Genomic DNA, 21,991 nt, shown 5'->3' with positions numbered 1-21,991 from the left:
GCTGTCTGAGGTTAAGGTAGAAGCTGCATGTGGATTTATTCCTCCTGTCAGTGCACACAATTTAAATATTTTAAATATGCACACACATGCATACAGGCACGTATTGAGATATATATATATATATATATATATATATATATATATATATATATATATAATGTATGTATAATGTTATACATTATATATATATCTCATATATATAATATATACATATCACACACACACACACATATATATAATCTTATTTTTGGCAGTTTGTTGGGCCATGTTGAATGTATTTTGTGACTATAGAAAATAAACGTCTGCAGATTTTCCTGGGGATCACAGTTGTGAGGGATGGGGGGCATTTTTAAATGTGGGTTCCACTTTTGATGTCACTTGTTGACGGACCACCATATTTTAACAATAATTCCCTTCTTGGTATAATTAATAGAAAATTAGTTTCTAAAAGTAAAAATTGGGTCAGAAATGGAGATTATTAAAATGTACAATTGCAAAAGCCTGACCCTGCAAACCCCATTTATGCAACCGAGTTCCAAAATGCTTTTGAGTGCTTGATGACCCACTGTGGCTTCTTCCTCTGGCTGGCTTAGTGTAGGCAAGAGGCTAGCCGACTAGGGGAAATTAAAACAATGTTGTACATTATATTGTTACCAGCCATCGAAAAGCCTATTTTGTATGCAAGACAGCAATGCCGAGATATATGGAGAGCCCTAGGCTAAGTACAGAAGATAATTACATTTGGAATTTTACTGAGTTAAGTCATTTACAGCTTCAAATAGTTGCAGAGAAAAATCAGCCAAAACACACTTAAACTTTTTGTTGTGACTTTTCAGGATAGAGAGGATTTTTTTAAATTAGTTATCATCTTATATGACAAATTACATTTTTTAAGTAAGATTGTCTCAAAAGTGATTTTCTTTAGCTAGTTAATATTTTTCCATTCACACTACAAGATAAGAACTTACTAGAACAGTGGGATATTCATACAGGCTAAGGGCACGTCATAAAATCCCCAAATTTTTACATAACTCTTTGGAAACATCTTTAAATTTAGCACGCTTATTCAGAAGCAAAACAATAGTGTTATTTATCTCCCCACCAAAGTTCACTTCTTACTGATGTGTGATAAGCCCTTTAAAAATTGGTTTCAACAGAACAAACCATATGGCTATTGCTACCTAAATCTTTACGTAGTGGTGGTTACGAAGTGATACAAGTTCCTGCATTTATTCAGTGGATAAACTTAAATTCTTAATGTTCAGCTAGAATAAAGTGTTCGACCGAGTGTCATGGTTTGCCCCAGTAACTGTTCCAGAATCCAGATTTGACTGTGGGGCCATTGTTCATTACTCCGAAACTGATGATCTACTTTATTCATTATTCCTCACTCTCCCCAAGAGCTGGCAAGAGAAGGAAAGGAGTTAGACCATCAGTAAGTCAAGTGGTTATCTCCTGGCAGCTTTCTTGTTTTTTGGTGGATGTGGCCTGGCGGTGTTATAGACCTTTTAAGGGGATTCTTTGATTATTTGCGGATTTCATTTGTTCATAGATTTCCCTTCATCCTTCAGCCCTAAATCCAATCAAAGGCAGGGTTTTCAACTTGTGTAGGAACCAAAGAAGATCATGTGGGCAGAAGTTACTATGTGGTAGATACCTGTAATAGTCCTTGTAATATTTTTGCTTCAGAGTTTGCTCTAATGGAGGAAGAGACGGGGTCATTCTGAAGGGTTTGGTTTCTTCACAGGTTGAGGGATTCGTTAGAGTGAGAGCCTGGTGCTTGTCAAGAGCCAGAGTTGGCAAACCACAGATCATGAGCCAAATCCCCAGAGCTAAGAGAGGTTTTTACATTTTGAATAGCTGGGAGGGAGGGATCCAAAGAAGAATAAATTATGTGAAATTCAGATTTCAGTGTCCATACATAAGATTGTACTGGAACACTTGTTTGTTGACGAGTTATCTCTGGGTGCTTTTGCACCACAGCAGAACATTTGTATAGGTGCAACAGAGTCCTGTGGCCTGCAGAGCTGAAAATATTTACTGTCCGGCTGATTCTCACAGAAGTATACCAAACAATCCCTGCTCAGGAGGATTAAAAAACAAAACAAAACAATTTGCATCATATTATTTGCAACTTGTTCCCTTAGGGTCTCGGCTACCTAAAGGCCGGCTAACCCCTTGTTACATGTTCCTTCTTTGCCTTAGTGTATAAAACCATTCTAGTCACCACACTGGTCCAGTTTGCCCAGCAGCAGCTTCATATAACAAGTACTTGTCAGTCTTGGGAATCATGGTAAGCAGGCTGATGGATATTCATTCGTTTATCCGCTCATCTACCAATTCATTTGGCAAACATTATCCAGAGCCCGGATGGCAGAAACGTTGGCAGAACATGGCAGAAACACGGCAGAAACGTTGCTGAAGCCAGTAAAGGGTACAACACTGAACAAAGTAAGGCTGCCCTCCTGGTTTTTACATTTTAGACGAGAAACAGACTGTAAATAAGTAATTTGCCAGTGGCAATGTCCACTCCTTGGGTAGAGCTAGCTGATGCTGATGGATTCTTGAAAATACCAGAAACATGCTCAGAAGAGAGTTTCAGTGCTAGAGAGGGGACGAACCGGAATAGATTAGTTATTATTCAAGCAGATGAAATATACAAGACAATGTTAACAGGTTTAGCAGTTAAAGACCCCTCGCCCTGAGATAAAGCTGGAATGCGGGACAGTTGGGGACAAGGAGACAATTATACTCAGTAGCTACACTCATTGTGGGCTTCCTATTACTCTCGTGTCCAGCATGTCTGTGTTTGTGCTGTCACGTTTGCTGTTTCATGTGCCCATGTCTGAAATGTACTTTTTAATTGACGTAATGAACAGTTGCGTGTCCACTGGGATTGAGGTATTGGGGAAACCAGGTCCCTGCAGCAGCAAGAATATGTTGAAGAGGTGTCCTTTTGCTCGAACGGCCTTTCCCTCTTATTTCCTGTTGACATCGTCCCCCTATTCTGTCAACAGCACGCTAACGAATCACCCCATCTAGAGGGGGTGCCCTGTACATGACCAACTCCTTGACTACTTGCATTTGCCTTAAAGAAGGCATTTTCCAGACCAGGAAATACCTGAACCTCCAAGTATCCAAGTATATTACAGAATTATCATTTATTAACTTGAATTTGAAAAACATTTGTACCACTTAGCACCTCAGGAAAGAGTAATAGAGGTTTGAACAGTTACCCACAGGTGTTCCCTATACTGTAGGAGGAGCAGTTCTACAGCCCCTACTACCCAGACCTGCAAGGACTTTGCACAGCAGTACTTAGAGAGAATTACTGTGGTGTTTACATCTGGAAGAGGAGTCACACGTGTACCTCCATTAGAAAAACAAGCCCAATGAGCTCACGTTGGTTCTTACATCATAGATCAGTGGAGGTTCATCATGTCTACCCTAGAGCATCGCTGTGCAAGGATGCCACAGGAGAGTTCTGGAGGGCACCGTCAGCCAGCCCCAGACACGACCAAAGCTAATGAAAGCCACTTGAGTGCTGTCCATTTTTAGCCCCCTGGAGCTAAACCCCAGAAACCGTAGCTCTGACCTAAAACCAAAGGCCCAGTTTGTTAGCTGAAATCAACCTCTCCTCAAGAATTAGATGAAAAAAAAATTTTTTTTGTAACTATCGTTAGTCTCAGGGGATTGTGGCTACAGACGTTTCCTTTCTTGGTGCTGTCTGTACAACACTCTACTTGAATCACCTGAAAAGCCTTTACAATTCCAATGTTGAGAGTTAAGGCAACCAGGCAGAAATCAAGGTGACGGGCAATGAAGTCTGACTTAGACCCATCCCATCAGCATTGTGTGTGAGACACATTTGTATTGCTTTTATTTTTGTGGGAAGTTACCAAAATATATAATACGTGTTTTCCTGGCGGTGGGCCCGTTATGTGGAGCTTGACAACCGAGAATGTCTAGTTAATTCAGTTTGCATGTTACACTCTGTTACTGGTCTCAGAGGGGAGAGGGGTCAAAAAGACATCTTAGTGGGCGTTGTAGGCCTTTCTGAATATTTCTCACCACATTTCATTATTACAAAGTCAGTTGAAATTTTTGAATTTTAGCAGTGGACTAGATGGTGATTAACCCCGTGTATACCTCAGAGCCCAACATTGTAGAGAATTGGTACACATAGGCACCTAACATCAATCATGTGGGTGAAGGACATGGCTTTTTGAGGCGAGGGCGTGTCTTTTAAGATTTTATCTGTTAGATGCTTTCTTTTGACACACTCTTCTTGATGCTCTGAAGACAAGGGGATAGGTTAGAACTGCAGATGGAAGATGTTCCCATAATCGATATGCGTGGTCTTACATAGGTCATGAATGTGCACACAGAACACGGGAGCATAGACACAGGGTCTGGAAGTAATGTTGAGGTGAGGAATTGCCCACCCATATGCCACGGGCAGGACTGTAAAGAGGGACCTGAGGCTTCCTTGATAGTTGAGCACCAGCCATTGACCAGACAGGTTTAGGGATTTAAATATTCATCTGGCTACCTGGGCTCACTCAGGCAGGAGATGCATAGGAATCGGCTCAACCATTAAGCTGTGAATGAGATGGCACAGAAGGTTATCTTAATGGCTGGATAGGAATTCCATCTTGGGAAAGGGAGAAAGTATCTGATGTAACGGACAAGAAAAAGTCTTCTGACGGATTTCCCTTTCTTGGAAAGCTGAGGCGTTCACGGTGCAGATCTGTTTTTCTGGCCACACATATTGTGATGATCATGTGACCTTTGCTCATTTGTCAGCACATCCTCTCTGGTGTACGAAGGTGGGTTTTGAATGAAAGAGAAAAGGAGCCTTGGAAATGCAGTGTTTGCTCCTGTCCGCAGCCCAGCCTGTGTCAGGGGACAGGTCTCAAGACAGGCTTCCTCCAATCCCTCAGCCTGTAGACCCTTTAAAGTGAATGTCAAAAGCCCCCACGGGGAAAAGAAGCCATCCAAACCAGTGGGGATGATCAGCCTGGTCCTGGCAGCAGGTGGTGGTGGAGGGGTGGGACCTTTCTTCCTTAATAATTTGATTCCATTCGGTCACCAGTTATCAACTACCTATTGTATTCTGCGCACGGGATGCAGAGGAGCAAGACAGCCTCTTCCTTCCTGTGAAGTGCAGCCGAGCAGGCCAGGAAGAGTAGCATGTCTCTGACTCCACGCTGGGCAGAGTTTATAAGAGGAAGCACAGGAGCATTGTGGAGGGCACGCAGGAAGGGACAACGGCAAGTACATCGCAGGCCAAGAGAGCCGTTTAAGGATTCGCTTTGATTGTAGCGTCAGGGAGGAGAGTGGAAGAATTTGTGTTCGTTCTTAAATTCATCTCTCTGTTCCTCCAGAAGTAGAGTGACCAGCCATCACGGTTTGCTTGCCTGGGACTTAGGATTTCCAGTTTCACAACTGGGAACGTTCCTGGCAAAATGGAATGATTGCTTTGAATCCATTGGCTTTGGAAGTGATCTGTACCATGCCTCGTGTTCTGCTTTTAATTTACAAAGAACCTGGGAAACCGTTTGAAAGGATATTTCTTGAGTTCCCACTATATGCCAAGGCACTGTCCTAGGGACTTCATACCCCTAATTTCATTAAATCCTCACAACCCCCCTGTGAGTGGATACTACCCCATTTCCTCAATGCTAAAAGTTGGGGTTTTTTTTTTTAAAGGAAAATTAGAACATTTGGAAATCACTACACATCGTACATCTATTGAGCATGAGTCCTGTCCCATTACTTCTGCCGTTTCTTGTCCTTTGAAAAGGTATTACCAAATCAGTAATTACCTTAACAATTATTGGCTCTTCAGGGTCAAAGAAATATTTCCCTGTGCTCTCGCCTCTTACCGATGAGGAAACTGGAGTTTAGAAGATCTCATTAATTTGTTCAAAGCCAATGGCAAATAATGGGCAACGCCCGGGATTCTAGCCCAGCCTGTGTAGCCTGTGCCTCCTTTTATGGCACTGCTGCCTTGCACTTTTCGTGCAGGGTCATCATGGCCCGTTGAGGTTCTGTGCCTACACCCAGGCGTTGCAGATCACTGGTTTTAAAACTTGGCTTTGTGAGACCATGCCTGTTCTCCGCCTCTTGAAGCTCCCTCCTCAGCAATCCATGGCATTTGGGCAAGGCTGAAACTCAGTGACACAGGGATCACTTGGAAGTTTTGTAAATCATCTACCCCAGCAACTGTAAGCTCCAAGAAAACGTCAGCAGGGAGAAAAGTGTGCGAGTTTCAATAGCAGAGGGAGACATTAAGCCTAACACAAATCAGTTACCGCAGAGACTTTACATGTGATTACTGTACCATTAGCGGTGCTGTTTGTAAGCACACTGGCTTCCTGGACTTTTGCAAATATATTATCTGTAATGTGTCCCCCCTTTGGACCTTTCTAACACCATTCAAGGCAATACCCCGAACAGTTCTTCACAGCAGTGGCCTCACAGAGCCTCATGACTCTCCCTAAGTAAGCTCAGAGCCTGTGGGGAAGAAGTCCTAATGGCATCGTAGCAGCATATTGTCCCTGCTTTGTGACTGGAGCCAAGAAAAAGAAGAGAGAGTCTCTGGGTTTCTCACTTCCACGTCCCCCTTTGAAAACCAAGACACTTATTTTTCATAATTTAAAATCCTGCTTAACTCTGGGAGCATTAGAATTCCTAGACTATGACTTGAGTATTAGTGTGCGTCTGCTTTAAATGTCAAGAGAGTCTTTAATAATAACACGTAAGGAATGTTAAGATGGTGACAGAGTACAATAAAAGTAGGGGAATTCTTCCATTGGGGTGAAATGAACCATAGGTTGCCTACCACCTGAGAGCTGCAGTTGTGTTAAAGAAATCATTTACAAGTTCTCACTGGTGCTGAGTTTTGAAGGCATGTGAATGACCGCAGTTTGATAAAGTGGGTCGAAAATAACTATTTGGTAAATACTCAGGCAGAAGAATTTGATTTCTTCTCCTTCCACATCGCTGTTTCGTTTGTTTTTGTTTTTGTTTTTGTTTTCTCGTTTGTCTTCTTTTGATCATACGTACTTTCAAGACCCGTAAGACTGGATGCACGCTGTCTTGCTCAGTTCTGTTTGGATCGTCATTGTGTATAAAACTAACCTGCTGCTGTTAAGGCATACCCAGACCGTGGAAGAGAGCCCTTTCTCCCAGACCTCCTGCATCAAACTCGTACATGTGGGGTCCTTATGAAAACTTACTCCCACATCCCCTTGCTTGGTGTGTTTGGCTTAGCAAGTTTACTTGAGACCCCGGTCAGTTAAATTGGGGATCGTCATTGTATGGGAATAATCTCGACTTCCCTGCTCATCAGTTAGTTGAGTGCCTGCTGAAACTCCTTGCCTCACCCTCCCTTGGGGGTTCTGCAGTGATTGTTCAGCCAAGGGGGTGGGAAGAGTGGCAGAGATCTGTGTTTTCATTTAGCATTCCAGGTGCTTTTGACAGTCACACCAGGGTGGGAAGGTCCAACTAGGCATCATATGACTGGGATTCTAGTCTTATTTCTGCCCCCTTCCCAGCTCCATGATCTTGGGTAGGTTCACCCTTTGAGCCTAAGTTTCCCCAACTGTAAAATGCAGGAGTAGGACGAGAGGACTTGAAATAGCCATAACAGTCTTTGCTTCTTTGGAATCCAGTGAGGGACTTGGTCCCTTCTTCTCATCTGTCCTTTGGTAGTTCCGGCATTTTTACACATCCAGAATCCTTCATTTATTTCAGATTTTGTTTCTCACGAGTGAGGACCACCAAATTGGGCTTAAAATGATTAGTCCTCCAGACAACATATAAAGTGGTTATGTTAAATGAACCTAAAATCGTGTTCCCTTTTCTCTGCTAAAAGAATGAGTTTAATCTCCTTATTTTTATCTTTGAAGATGTTGAATGGTGCTCCTAGCCTTTGGCGGTTATCAGTGTGTCTGGACCAGTACACGCATTCCAGTCTTTCACAGCCAGGACTGTCTAAAACCTAATTTGGGGCCATGGCTAATAGAAGAGGGGATGACCTGTATCAGCCAAGGGGAGAAAAAGCGTTTGCTTAGGATGAGGGAAAGATACAGTGAGAACCAAGGAAATCAATCCAGAAGCAATGGGCTTCATCTTTCCTACACTTTCGTTCCATTCTTCAAAACCTCAAAATTCTCCCTGCGTTGAGGCCAGCTTCAGACTCTGGAGAACTCGAGTTACGCTGGCCCAGGTTCCAAGCATGGGCTCAACCAGTGGAAGTCTAAATAGGCTAGAATGACTTAACTTTGCTTTAAAGAAAAGTTAGGTATTTTCGAATATTCGTGAAGCACTAGGCTCTATGCTAAGCTTGTTATGTGCAAGCCCTTATCTAATCCTCAAAACAACCCTTCAGAGTTCAGAGATTATTATTCCATATTTAGAAGAAGAAACTAAATACTTTAAAAAAGGTTACATAATGTGCTCAGAGTTGCAGAGCCAGAATTTGAATCCAGCCTAGTCTGATTATAGTACCCACATCCTTCATCCATTTTCACCGTGCTGTCTCTCTACAAAGTTGGGGGGCAACCTGCGAATAAGCATTGCACAAGCAGGTCCCCTCAATGTGTGGCACATTGACATTTCTCTTAAACCAGATACCCCTCCTGTGTCCACCAGGAAAACTCTTAGAGAGTAATTCTCTTCTGATAGTACAACATCAAAAAATTGTTTTAATTTGCCAGCCAAATTTTTAGTTGACCTTTGGAGTAAATTTGTCATCCTCCTTCTCTTTGCTTTTCACGGGATTCAGTTTATGAGGGAATGCTGGAATATATACTTGGCAATATTAAATGTTTGTATTGTCATATTATAATAATGAAAGGATGCCGTGAAAATTGATGGGGATGCTGAGCTCGTGGAATGATGGCATAAAAAGTAATAAAGAATCTGAAGGCTTTTTGAAGGGCCGGTGTATTAAAAATGCAAGACAGCCCCTGTAGAGAGAGGATGTGGTTTCGATAGGTGTGAATGATTAGCTTTTTTGCCTTAAAGAATGAAAAGTGAATTTGGCAGGGTTTTTTTTTTCTTTAATTGTTAAAAAGGATTTGTGTTAGAGTTAGAGCTGCAACTGATACAGTAAAAAGGCAAAACCCATCCAAGAATGTATTATATGCTAGTTGGTACTAATAATCCGAGAAAAACAGAAACTTGGATTTTTGCCCTTTTTTCTGTAACCTTGTAACCACCTTTTATAATAAAGCAGAGCTAGGATGGTAGGCTTGAGTTTAAGGCAAAATAAGGAACCTGGGTAATGGACAATGGACAATGAATTCTAAGTGATACTCTCATGGAAAAGTGAGAAAATGTCTCCCATGGCAGTGACCTCCAGGGTTATGGATGTGGCTGTGTGTATAAACTCTAGGTATGTGTTTGTGACATGGTGTTACTGCATTTGAGCAGTAGAAGGTCAGCACGGTAGACATTTGGATGGAATACAGACGTGTGGATTCCTTTTGATGCTGGGAATTTGGATTTCCTTCTACTTGGTCTTGGTAATTGCTACATCGACAATGCTTACCTCCAAATTAAGTCACAGTTAATATTCATCAGACTCTTAAGTAAATATCACCTCTCACCCTTTCATTCTTAATGTTCAGTATGGCAGACTACTTGTTTTTAAAACGAATAATATATATATATGCCTTCATTCCTTCTTGCCCCATGGTAACTTTTGAGACAAAACATTTTTTAAAAATCTAAGAATATTTTGGTTCTAACATCTAAAAACTTAGAATACATTTAAAAAAAACACACAAATAACTGTAGAAAAATGCCATTGCTAACATTTAATTGTCCTAACTGAGCCACTTTGGAAAACTAAATTCCTTTAGCATTATGTGTTCAGAGCATCTTTGAGTTTGGCTGTTCAATAACTTACTAAAGAACAGAGGGTGAATAACATAAAGTGGCTCCTAATATGGTATCATTTTCATTTCCTGTTTGTGGAAAGATAAATGCTAACACTGTAAGGCTTTTTCCTTCTTCTTAATTTATTCCTCCCTGCACCACAAGGGAATAAAAAGGAAAAAAAAAAATCAAATGTGATATGGCTTGAGACTGAGTCATCCAGTTAAGATACGCCGAAAGCTTTTTCTCTTGCTTTTGTACCTTTTCCCTTCCCTCTCTCTGCCTTTGCCCAAATGCTGAAACACCCCTTTCTCTTAGAAAACACCTTTATTTACAAAATGTCTTATTTGACTTGAATTTTGGAATAATTCAGCTTACCAAAAATTGGGGTTTCTTTTTTTTCTTTTTCAAGAGTTTATCTTTAAATAATCTCTGTACCCACCATGGGGCTCAAACTTAAAACTCCAAGATTAAGAGTCACATGCTCTACCAAGTGATCCAGCCAGGAACTCCCCAAAATTGGTATTTCAGAGATTTAAGGTTAATTATGTGACATAGAAGAAATGAGTCCCTCCCTAGTTCAAAGGCATTATTTTGGATAAGTGGTCTATAAAAGTGCTGTTCTAAGTAAGACTCTCTCTACACCCTTCTCTCGTGCTTGTTTTCTCACCCCCCCCCCGCCCACTCACTCTCTCTCTCTCTCTCTCTCTCTCTCTGTCACTCACTCATTCGTTACGTCTACATTTCCCCAAAATTCCACAGCCCTTCTCTTAACTATACCTTTATCTTTTGGAACTATACTTCCCACTTACTTTACAGAGGTAATTATTATCATGTCTGGTATTTTTGCCCAGAGCATCTTTGCCGTAGACCTCTTTGTTGCAGCAATTTTTACCACAGAACTAATTGTCCTAAAGCAATTTTGCCATAAGAGATTAAAAAAAAAAAAAAAAAAGTAACTGGTTGACAGTTTGGTTTGACACTTTGGTTTCATTTCTCCACTGACAAAGTGTTTCCATTTTTACATTTATATAATGTACAAATGTATATCTTAACCCTCATGCTGGGGTGTACCATGGCACAGAGTTTTCAGCCCCCGTTTCCCATAGAACTTTGGAACATCTGTCACTGGACATGTGACAGTAGGCTGAGCACAGAGAACAGCGTAGAAGGCTTTCACAACATAGCACGGAGCTCAGTTACAAACATATATTCTAGTATTTGGAAACCCTTGCCTCTTCTAATGAAGGAAGAAATTTTAACGAGGGTGAATCAAAGCAACAAAAAACCGTGATACTGCGAAGAAAAGAGTTTGAAGTTAGGTGAAATGCCGAGGTAGAATCCACAAAAGAAAATCCGTTATTTGTGCTGTTATTGCCACCATCTCCACTGTATCTTCTGAATGCGTCCAAATATTTTTTTTTAGTTCACAGGAGAATCGCTTTCATTTTGTTACTCACTTTATGTGTGTTCCCTTATGCCCTTCTTCACCATCCCTCTCTTATTGGCCACGATTTTATCCTTTATGGTAAAATTGTCTTCTGGACGATCAGGTGTGTGGCCAGAATGCTGGTGGCAAAAATGCTGGTGGCAAAACTATCTAGAATCAATTATTCTATGTCCCCTTTGCCCAGGTGTCTTAAATTATCAAAACTATCACCATGTTAAAATGGTTGGAGGCACGTATAAAGAAAGTAGCATCCAGTGAATAGTATTTGAGTGCCTCCAGTGTACATTTGATGAAAAATCTGGGTGCTGTCAGAAGGTAATTATCTGTACAATGAGAAGACTGAAATTTTTGCTCAGATGGGACTAACACATAGTAGGTGCTCACATACTGAGGAAATGAATGACGAAGCTTGTTCTCCATGCCCTTGACCATAAGAACTTGTCATCTCCTGTAGCCCTGTGCTTGCCCGGCTAACACTGCTTCGCAGCACTGTGCTAATCCATGCCTGCCTGTTAAGAAAGGTGAAGTTAATTTTGCATAAATGTCCCCATGTGTCTGGGAGCTTTTCCACAACCACAAAAGATGAATTTATGAGTTTTAGCTACCTAGCTCATTTTCCTTTGGCTTCCTCATGAATAAGATTGGTTAATAGGCATGATTCACGTTTTTGTCTTTTAGCTGTCTGTGTTACATGGGACTCCTTGGTGCCAGCAGGTCTAGAACTTCCCAGTTAAAAGCTAATGCATCTTGTGTTGAGAAATCTCACACTGACACCTCCAGTTACTTCGAGTTTGGCAATGGTTGTGTAGATTTCAAAACGATTAAGCAATGAGAAAGATTTTGTCATGTGCAATGGTGCTATAGTTTAATTTGGAATATGTATCATTTTGGATGTTAAAATAGTAATGCATCTGTATTCAAAGAAATAACAGAGCACTTTCTTCCTACTAGCTTGCAAAAGACAAAGAGCGCCTGCAAGCCATGATGACCCATCTGCACGTGAAGTCAACAGAACCCAAAGCCGCCCCTCAGCCCGTAAGTACCGAGCTACACCAGGGGAAACTTCACACTATTTCTTTGCTGCTTCCTCACCCCTAAGCATAGGAGGCAGGAAAAGCTACTCTGGCAGCTGTTAGTATTGAAGGACATAAGTCAGTGGAGTGTTTCCGGTTACCTTCTATAAAGGGGGTGGTGTGCAGGGCATTTCACAACGTAGAGGATGATTCAGAATCGGTCTTTGGCCACGAGGCCCAACAACTAGCTCTTCGGGACAGATGATTGATGCTGTACCAGGGTACGAAAATATGATAGGTCGCCGGGAGGGGGAAAGGTCTTTCTAAATGGTGTGAACCCAGAAAGAAGACAGCCAGACCATGGAGTCAGAAGAAAAGGGCATTTCAGCCTGCATTAGCCAAGAGACTGCGGGTATGAGAAAGGGAGTGAGGGCCAGTGCAGTCTAACGGTCACAGAGGAAAGACATAAGAAATAGGAAGCACACTGTTGGAATAGCTGGAAGCTAAAATTGTGGAGGGCATCTAATGGTTATTAGAGAGTTAGAAGTGAATATTACTCTTTTGCAGTTAGGAGTTCCAACATGGTATGTTGAAATTACGTTTAACTTTTAGGAATCTCCTACTTCTTGCCTTGTTTCCTTTGCCTTAACCTTGAAGAGTGCCATCCGAGCACAGACAGTTAATATCTAAGCAGAAGGATGGTTTCTAAACCCCAAATCCTGTCTTGGGCCTCATTCCTTGCTATAAATTGATCTCTTTAACAGTTGTATTTCTCATATACTTATATTTCTAAAAATCCCCTTAGTAGCTTCTACTGATTATTCAAAATGGAGAGAGTGCTTTGCTTCTTGATTTTTAAGATTTGTAAAATTTAAAGGTACACTGCCTTTATTTGATTTTGCTTGGAGTCACTGTGTGAAAATTAATTGAGCGTTGACAATCTATAGTTAGTACCAGCAATTTTAATCAATATGCAATGATGCAGCGTAATGGCAAAGTATTGGTTTATCTGTTTTGACTGATTTTTTTCTATAAATAAAGCAAACATACACCCATATATGTATGATTTATGATGATAGAAATAAAACGGAGTCAGACTATTAACCCAGCAAATATGGTAGCCTGCCAAGATGCAGTTGGCAGACAAAATTAATGTCTGAAACAGAACACATTACTGAGATATAGGACATAAAATCATTAAACACTTTGTGCATCCATTTTTACTAGGAGAGAGCCCTTAGTTTCCGTGTGTTTTGCACTAAATGGCCGTAGGACTGAATGTGTAGGCTACCAAAAAGAAAGGGAAACAAAAAGCCCTAGGCCATTGGGTATAATGGGATGAGTAGTCAGTTGTGCCATTTGTGTTGACTTCATCAGCCCCTTCTTGTAATCATAGGAGCCCAGTTTAGGAAGTTGGTAAGACCCGGAAATGACTTCATGGGGTTTTCCAGTGGGCACAGCCAACTGCTAAGGGAATCGATAGCCTTCGGAACTCTCATAAAGTCTTCAGGTGGCTTCTGTTTGGAATGGCTTTTTCCCCAGGATGAGGGGTATGGGTCTTTAAAGCTAGTAATAGGGGAGAGAATGGGATTATCTCTTACTTCCTCCATGGATTCAAAGCAATGATAGAATACTGTTTGGCCTCAGGACTCTGGGAGGTACTCATTTTGTATCATGGGGCTCTTTGGGAGGAGGAGGCATGAAAGTAGAGAAGGATTTGTGAAACCCCATGGGGCGCTCCGTGAGTGCTGGGGCAGGGTGTTGGCAGAGAGGGCCATCCATCCAGGTAAGCCTGCATAGGCCACAAAAGGACCCTTGGGAATCTCCATGAAGACCAGTGTGAAGCAGCCAGTAAACAGGGAAAAGCAGTCGTGGGGGAAATGCACTGGGGAGGAAGGTTTGTCTTGATTAGTATTAAAAAAAAAAAAATGTTTTACATTCTAGAAAATTGTAACTTTGAAGGGGACCTCCTACTAAATTTATTTTTAACTGTTCTATTGAAAATTCTCTACCACTAGTCAACATTATCTCTTAGTAGTTCAGCACAGTATTTCTTTATTAAAAGAAATAGGCACGAATATTTTTGACTGAAAAATTAATAGCTTTTGAATTCATACACAGCAGGTTTTCTTTTGCAAAGAAGTCCAATATCGCTGCACAGCACTTCTATAACCATTTATTTAGTGTCCAAGTCAAACCTTTGACAGCTAGAGCAGCGCTACAAGCCAATATAAAGAACTCCAAGATGTAAACCAACAATAGGCCGTCTGTGTGAGGTTTGCCATTGTCAAATACATAGATTGTTTGGATTAGTTTATGTAAATGTACTGTTGTATTACCCTTTGAAAAAAAAAAGATCACATTTGTGTATGAAAAGTGGTTCCCTTCACAGGCAGCATTATAAATTCCTTATCCTTTAACTTACATGTAAGAAGTAAAAATTGGTGCCTGACAAGCAGATATTGCGTGACACTCTGTTGCTGGAGTGAACCTGCCTTCTTTTCATTTATTGGAAAATAGAAAATTTTATTACAGATACCATCTTATAAATCAGGAATTATTAAAATACGTATAGGTGAGGCATTGGGAAATTAATTATAAAAGGTAGACGTGTAGTGTTCTGCATAGATTTCTCACTTCCTTGCCAAAAAGGGGCGGGGGAGGCACAGGCGTTTCGCAAACCCTTGGTTCTTTCAACTGGAGGGATACGGAGCTATCTGATGATCGATTCTCAGGTGCAAAATATTCCTTTTCCCTGCAATTAATTTATTCCACCTTAAATAATAGAATGCACCATGTATCCTTCTAGAATCTTTGATTTGAAATAAGCAGTCATCAGGATTCAGATCTAACCATAGATGGGGACTTTCATGTTACAGCCTTGCCAGTAAGTTGATGAAGTTTTTTTTTTTTTCTTTTTTCCGTTTCTGTTTAAAAGGAACTGCATGTTTATTTTAAAATTCTTAGTCACTAAGTGATAGAATGCTTTGCTGTAAACGTTGCTTTTCACTGAATGCCATTTGGGTGGTACATGTCATTTGTTGTATCCAGTCATCCAACCGGTCGCTGTTGCACTGCATCAGAGAAACTGCCACAACCTTCTTGGATTGTTCTTAGCTCCGCTCAGACACGTTCCCCGGACCCTGTTGCGGAACCCGTCTTCCCCTGTGGGTAGTTGGAGGATATGCTCACCTCTGGACAGTCTCGAGTGTTTAGACCTGGCTCTAAGCTCATCCCACACTGGGACGTGCATAGGTGAGCTGGAGGAGGAGTGCCCAGCTTTCCTTTTCCTCGGACACCTTCAGTGGCACCTCTTCCTGCTTTGCCATAAAATCCTTTAGACCAGAAAAGAGCTCTCCTTTAGTAATTTATACCCAGGACTCCCACGGCCTGTTATGTTTGGAAAGGGAATTCCTGCACTTAAAGTCCAGCTATTTTATCAACAAGTATTTATGAAGTAAGCTGCTAAAAGCATAGAGCCCCCTCCCTGCCACTGAGGTGTTTGGAGTCTTGTGGGACAAGCTAACAACCACACACACCCACTGCATGAATTGTGCCCGTGTCGTTAGAACGGCTCACCTACATCGGGGATTGAGAGAGTCTTCAAAAGGAAGCAACGGAAAGGAGTCCGATCAGCGATTCTTTCCTTGGGTTCGGAGTAGGGGCGTGTGTGTCTGTGAGGAAGGCGACTGGGAGAGGAAGGCATGTCACGGGATCAGTGTGGAGGAAGCAAAGGGCCAGCCAACATCAGATAAACTAGGCTTTCCATTTTTTAATTTATTTTATTTGTCAGCTTTTGATTTTATTAAGGCTGGGCCCGGCGTGGAAAAGGATATGTAAAAGTTTCCCAGAGCAGCCGTATATTCTAGCAGTTGGGTAGGCACGGCGGGAAAAGCCTTTCTTGACATGAGTTTTAAAAGATTCTTCTCCTTTCCGTGTGAAGAGAAGCAAAAAACCTGACAGTAGTAAACTATCCTGATGAGACTGATGGCTATTCTTTTGTTCCAGACTCAGTAACATTCTCAAAGTAAACACCAGAGTGGATTGCTTGGGGGTTCGTGTCTCTATGCTTGCTCCATGGAGAATTTGCTGAGCTGTTTATTTCCTTGGAGGGAAGCGTAACTCAGAGGACAAAACAATAACAACAAAAGAAGCATTATCTGTGTTAGGACTTTATTAAGTTGTTAAGGATTTTTTTTTTTAAGACTTCCCTCTCATAATCTGTCAGGAGAATCCTGTAAATTGTATTTTATAATACTGAGGACACAAGAGGGACACATTACTTCAGGGTATTCCTGCACACCAGAGAACAACTCCTGATGCTGGAAAAACCACATTCCTTCAGATTTGGTGGGCAAGTAATTATAGCGTAGGTAGTAGATCCTTCTTTATGAAAATGTTATAAAACACTTACAAGAACTTGGATATTTGAAGCAAAATGCAGTATTACATTTTCCTTTTTATGCATTCTCTTTTCCTCCAACCATAGCAATTAGGACTGTTATGAAATAGTTTTTAGCTGCTGTAAAAACAAAGTGTCCCCCCCCCCGCCCCCGCCACACACACACACACACACACACACACACACACACACACACACATCTGAAAAAGGGGTCTTTTAAGTCCTGAAGAAATGGCTGATCCTTTGGGCTGCTTGTAGCCTTGCTTTAGGGCTAGAGAAACAATATTAGGCAGCCATAAAAGATCCTCTAGCACAACACACACAAGCTATTTTTATATACCGTGTTTCATGAAGCCCTCCCTGCCCGTCCCCACCTCTGTACCATCACTTTCTCATTCACTGCCCTCTGCCAGTGCCTGGCCCAGTGCAGTAGCTGGGACACCAAACCAAAGCTTCTCGTGCCCTGTCCTAGCCGCCCCACGGACACCCCTTAGGCCTCAGGAAGGCGGGCCCGCCCGAACGCCAGCCTTTCGCGTCTAGAAACACTGTGCAGTTTAAAGCAGGCCTCGAGCCCGAGCTGCTCAGGACAGTAAAACAAGAGCAGAAAAACGAGTTCTGTGAGCCTCAAAGTCTCTACTAAGCAGCTAGGTCCCCTGGTGTTTGGGTTTCAGGTCTGCCTTTTGTTCTCAGAATCTGTTTTCATGTGAGGCAAGAGCACAAACAAAAATAAAAATGAGTTCTTATGGGAATACTTACAACAAGTCTGTTTCTGTCCCGGGTTTACATCAGTGGTTTGTTTATTTTTTAAAAATGTGAGTGACTCATCATCTTTAGAAGAAGAGAGGAGGTTACTGTTTAAAAACTCGAGATTAATCTTTGAGAAAAGGGCTCAGTAGAGTAGCAGGCAGCTGACAGACTCCCAGTAGTTGGGATGGGTAAGTTTCCCAGCATAGTCCTTGTGGAAGTGAGCTGGGGGAAAAGCCGGTGGTCGAGAGCCCACGTGCATTTAAAACAGAAAACCCTCCAGCTACTTTAAGTGACGTAAGAATTTAACTTCTGGCCAGACCCTCAAAGCGATTATCTTTGCCGAAGTCATCACATGACGGAAACTTGCCATGTAGAAAATATGAGTTACTAACTTTTCTAAACATAGCAACTCCTTTTGAAATAGAAAATGGACACAATAAGAAAAATAGGAAAAGAAACCCTCCCTGCCTCCCAGTTGGATCCCTTCCTGCTCCATGCCCCAGAAAAAATAAATAAATAAAAATAATCTTTTAAAACCTTAACTATGATCAGAAACACGAAGCGCATATGCTTTCATTTCTAATTGATGATTATATTAAGATTTAATAGTTTACAATTAAGATGAATATTTCAAGATTATAGCAAAACCCACACCGTTCCCGACTTGCTCTTCTAAGATGGTAATTAATTTTTCTTTTTCTTTCTGTGTGTGTGTGTGTGTGTGTGTGTGTCCACTGTTTTCAGAGACCTTAATTAAAAGAGCAGGTTTGGTTTGAACACAGAGCCTGTTTTGAATCCTTCCCCCCCCTTCCATCTTGTCTCTCCCTCGTGACCTTCCTCCCCGAAGATGGTTTCTCCTCAAGACAAGCATGTGATCATCAAACAGAAGTTTAAAAGTTAACAAACTTCTATAGCAGTTGACAAGGTTGACATTTCATTAACTTGTTGGTTCAGCCTTCAAATGATTTCACAAGGCGAAGCACCCCCTGTTTGGAGTTTACAGCTTTTTGTTCTTCCTTCCCTCACAGACTACAGTCATGTTTAATTTGGAATCTGGGCTCCTTTGGCAAATTAGCAATTAGAACAATTTTGTGGGAATATGTATATGTGTCATTAGTTTTCCTGCAAATTAATAGCAAGGGCAGAGGTCGGGCAGAAATTTTCCACTTGACTGCCGTTCCTCTATTGAGACTTGGCACTTGGTTGTGGAATGGCCACAGCTGCTCTCAGCCACCCTCTTCCTGGAGGAACTGTCTTTTAATTAGTTTACCTCACAGCCATCATTACAAATATTACTGCCTCCCCTCCTCGAAGTAAAATTACTGTTTCTACAAAATATTCCAGTGACATCTTGCACCACCTCACATTGGTGGTGGGGTCACTCAAATACAGCATTTAATCATTAGATCACCTCCATCCGCGTCTCCTAATTAGAACCCTTACAATACATTTTTATCTGGTAATTAGCTGAGATTGGCTGCTTCCTCTGTGGCTTATTAGAGACAGCCCAGCAGTGGGTGTGAATCACGGTGTCATTTGTCAAGCCTGGTAAGCCCCCTCTCTGCTCTCTTCTGGCTTGTGTTTATTTCCATTTGCTACCTGTGCTCAACAGCCTCCAGAAAACGCTACTGCCTAGGTCTTTGTGGGTTGTGCTCACCCTGGAGGGATTTTACTTTGCACTGTTGCTTTTTGGCTACAAGCAGGCCAGGTGTTAAGACCTGTGGTAAAAGCCACAGATGTCCGATTCTTTTCACATTTTAGGACACAGTACCATGTGACTTGTCTGATCTACATGAGCACCAGAGGATGGATTTGTACTTGCTGAATGTTTACGTGAGTTTTGAGTTTTTGGAGTGGAGTGGACTTGGTGCCCTTCCTCACCAAACGGGACAGGAGTAGGCACAGTTCTCGAGGCCGTGGGGTTTCTAATTTTCATTGCATGTTTAAGAAAGTGACGGTGTTGAGGGGTACCGTTCTTAAATGGAAAAGGAAAGCCAAGAAGTACAATTACTCTCAGAATCGCTTTACGGTTGTTACGCACACTTTCCCTTGAATAGCGTCTGTATTTGATGGTAAGCTCTTCAGGGGCAGCAGTTAAATGTTCTATCCCTGTTTTTGTCATTTCTCTTCCAGATGCCTTCTGTTGGCTCAGTGATATTTATTGAATGTCATTTATAGGCGGGGATTAAAGCTATTCACTGAATCTTTTCCAAAAATAAGCATACAGAAAAATGAAACAGGCTAGTGTTTATTTTTCCCATTAACTGGGCCTGGCATCACAAGCGTGTGTCTGACTTTCGGTTCAGGTTCAGGATAGAGGCAAGTTATTTCATCGATCAACAGCCTCAGTTTGCTCACCTGCAAAATGTTGACTAATAACATCTCACTTACTGGTGATGGTATGAGACCTCAGTGAAATCACGCAGCGGCAGGTGATTTACAACAGTGGTTTCTACAAATGGTATCCATGACTTTCCAGGGTGTTTGGCTATTCTTACATCCAGCAGCATCTGAATTTTAAAAGCTGTATATTTATGAGCAGTAGCCTTTGAGGCACTAATTTCCTTGACCCGTTGCTTGGGCTGATGCTTATACACACTGTTGCTGTACTTGGTCAGTGATTAAGGCCCAAGGCAAAGAGGAAGTCAGCCCCAACCTTCCCCCTTGGCTTCTCAACTCCACTCCATCCCATGGCTGCTCCTCCGAACTGTAAGCACTTAGTCTGCAAATGCGTGTCACCAAGTCAGGTTTCCAGCGCTCATAAAAAAGCAGCTCCCAGCATTGACCCAGCTTGCCGGGGTGGGGGGTGGGGGGTGGGGGTTAAGGGCAGTGTCCTCTCCATAGCTTGCTCTCTCTCCTCAGGCATGGGGGTTGGGAGAAGGGTCTGGCGTTAGCAGAGTCAGCATTTCAAGAGGGGAGTTACAAAGCCAAGCACAAGTACAGGCTTGCAACCCAGTATTCCTTTCACAGTACCATGTGTACATTTTTCAATTAATATTTACCTAACGACATTTGATCCTTCTTTTCTTCACATCACTCGTCTTTATATCGTTGTGCTTTTTTATGGAACCACCCTAAACATACGGGAGGCGTTCTCATGGCTTTTTTTCATTACCAGAGGATGGTAGGTTGAGTCTTCTCAACAAATTCGAACTTTTCATAGGCTCTTTATGAATCCGGAGGAATCTCATGTTTAATACCTTGTACAAATAATGCCTTGTCCATCTGCAATGGTGAAATACTTATGTTGTTAAATGATTCGAAATGTGGTTTGAGAAAACATTACCAAATAAGCCTACTTTGCGTGGGTTTCTTGGATTGGGGGCTGGCTAGAAGTATCTGAGATAGCAATTATGTGTAAATGGTAATATGTTGAAAATAACCAAGTTCTTTATCATAGCCAGACTTACATTTCTGGGAGAACAAATTGTGGGCAAGGGGGACAAGCCCTTTTCTTCAGTGTTATTAATAGAAGCACTTCAAGGTAAAGTCTAAATGGAAGGAAGAAGTACTCCTTCATTTTCCTGTATACTCCTTCAAATAAATAAACCCCTTTCCTGACCTGATGCTATAGATTCGATCATATTACTGAGGATTTGAAATCTAAAGAAAAATTTTTAGTTTCCGATCTTTTTGTATGTCATTTTTCTTTTAAATTAACAGATTCCAGTCGTACATTTATTAGAGTTTAGTGAAGATTACCCATAAAGCTTTCAAAGATTAGTCTCTGCCAACTGATGTAACTAAATGATGGTTTACTGGATCAGTGCCATTCTTGTTAATATGAGTCATAGGCCAGACATCTTTGTGATGGCTCCCTCCCTGAAGTTACATTATGAAGTAGCCTATCACTGTACCAGCCAGTGTGGTAGCCACTGGCTGCATGTGGCTATCTAAATAAAAGTTTAGGGGCACCTTGGGTGGCTCTGTCTATTCCAAGTCTGACTCTTGGTTTTTTTGGCTTCGGTCACCATCTCACGGTTTGTGAGCGCAGAGCCCGCTTGGGATTCTCTGTCTCCCTCTCTCTCTGCCCCTCCCCTGCTCACTCTCCGTCTCTCTCAAAATAAATAAATATTTTAAGTTTAGTTTTAATAAAAATGAAGCAAAAACAGTTCCACACTGGCTGCAGCCCTTTGCAAAAAGTGCTATTTGGAGAGCTCAGGTCTAGCCCAGTGTATCCCAAGAGGTGGCTTCTGCAACGTTGGGGTTCAGCGGGTGCTACCAGAACTCCATCTCCCTGTGTGCGGTCTGCCAAGCACAGCATGCTACTCAGGAGGGTTCAAAAGCACAAGTACTACAAAGACAGTTCTTGATGACTGAAGAAATGTTTTGACCCCGAACTTGTCAGACTCACTGGGCTAGATAACCCCTTTCTGCAAACACTCATCTGTAACTGTCTTTGGAAAACACCTGTGTTTCCACGGGTCCATATCCTTTGGACATGGCCAGAGGTATTTTCAACTACTCAGTGAACTCGCCTCCTATTCC

At 41.8% G+C, this 21,991-nt stretch overlaps 1 protein-coding gene across 8 annotated transcripts in view; it reads left to right on the top strand.

The window, feature by feature from the left end:
• Positions 1-21,991, top strand: part of FOXP1 (forkhead box P1) — a 455,797-nt gene that overhangs the window by 416,104 nt on the left and 17,702 nt on the right. For all 8 annotated transcript variants that reach the window (XM_042979417.1, XM_042979412.1, XM_042979416.1 and 5 more), the window contains one exon: positions 12,293-12,376. In XM_042979417.1, the coding sequence (XP_042835351.1) occupies positions 12,293-12,376 (84 nt within the window). The remainder of the gene's footprint in view (positions 1-12,292; positions 12,377-21,991) is intronic.

This window comes from Panthera tigris, chromosome A2, assembly GCF_018350195.1.
Source record: "Panthera tigris isolate Pti1 chromosome A2, P.tigris_Pti1_mat1.1, whole genome shotgun sequence".
NCBI lineage: Eukaryota > Metazoa > Chordata > Mammalia > Carnivora > Felidae > Panthera > Panthera tigris.
The sequence above is the reverse complement of the archived record's forward strand: the minus strand, read 5'-3'. Positions and strand labels throughout refer to the sequence as shown.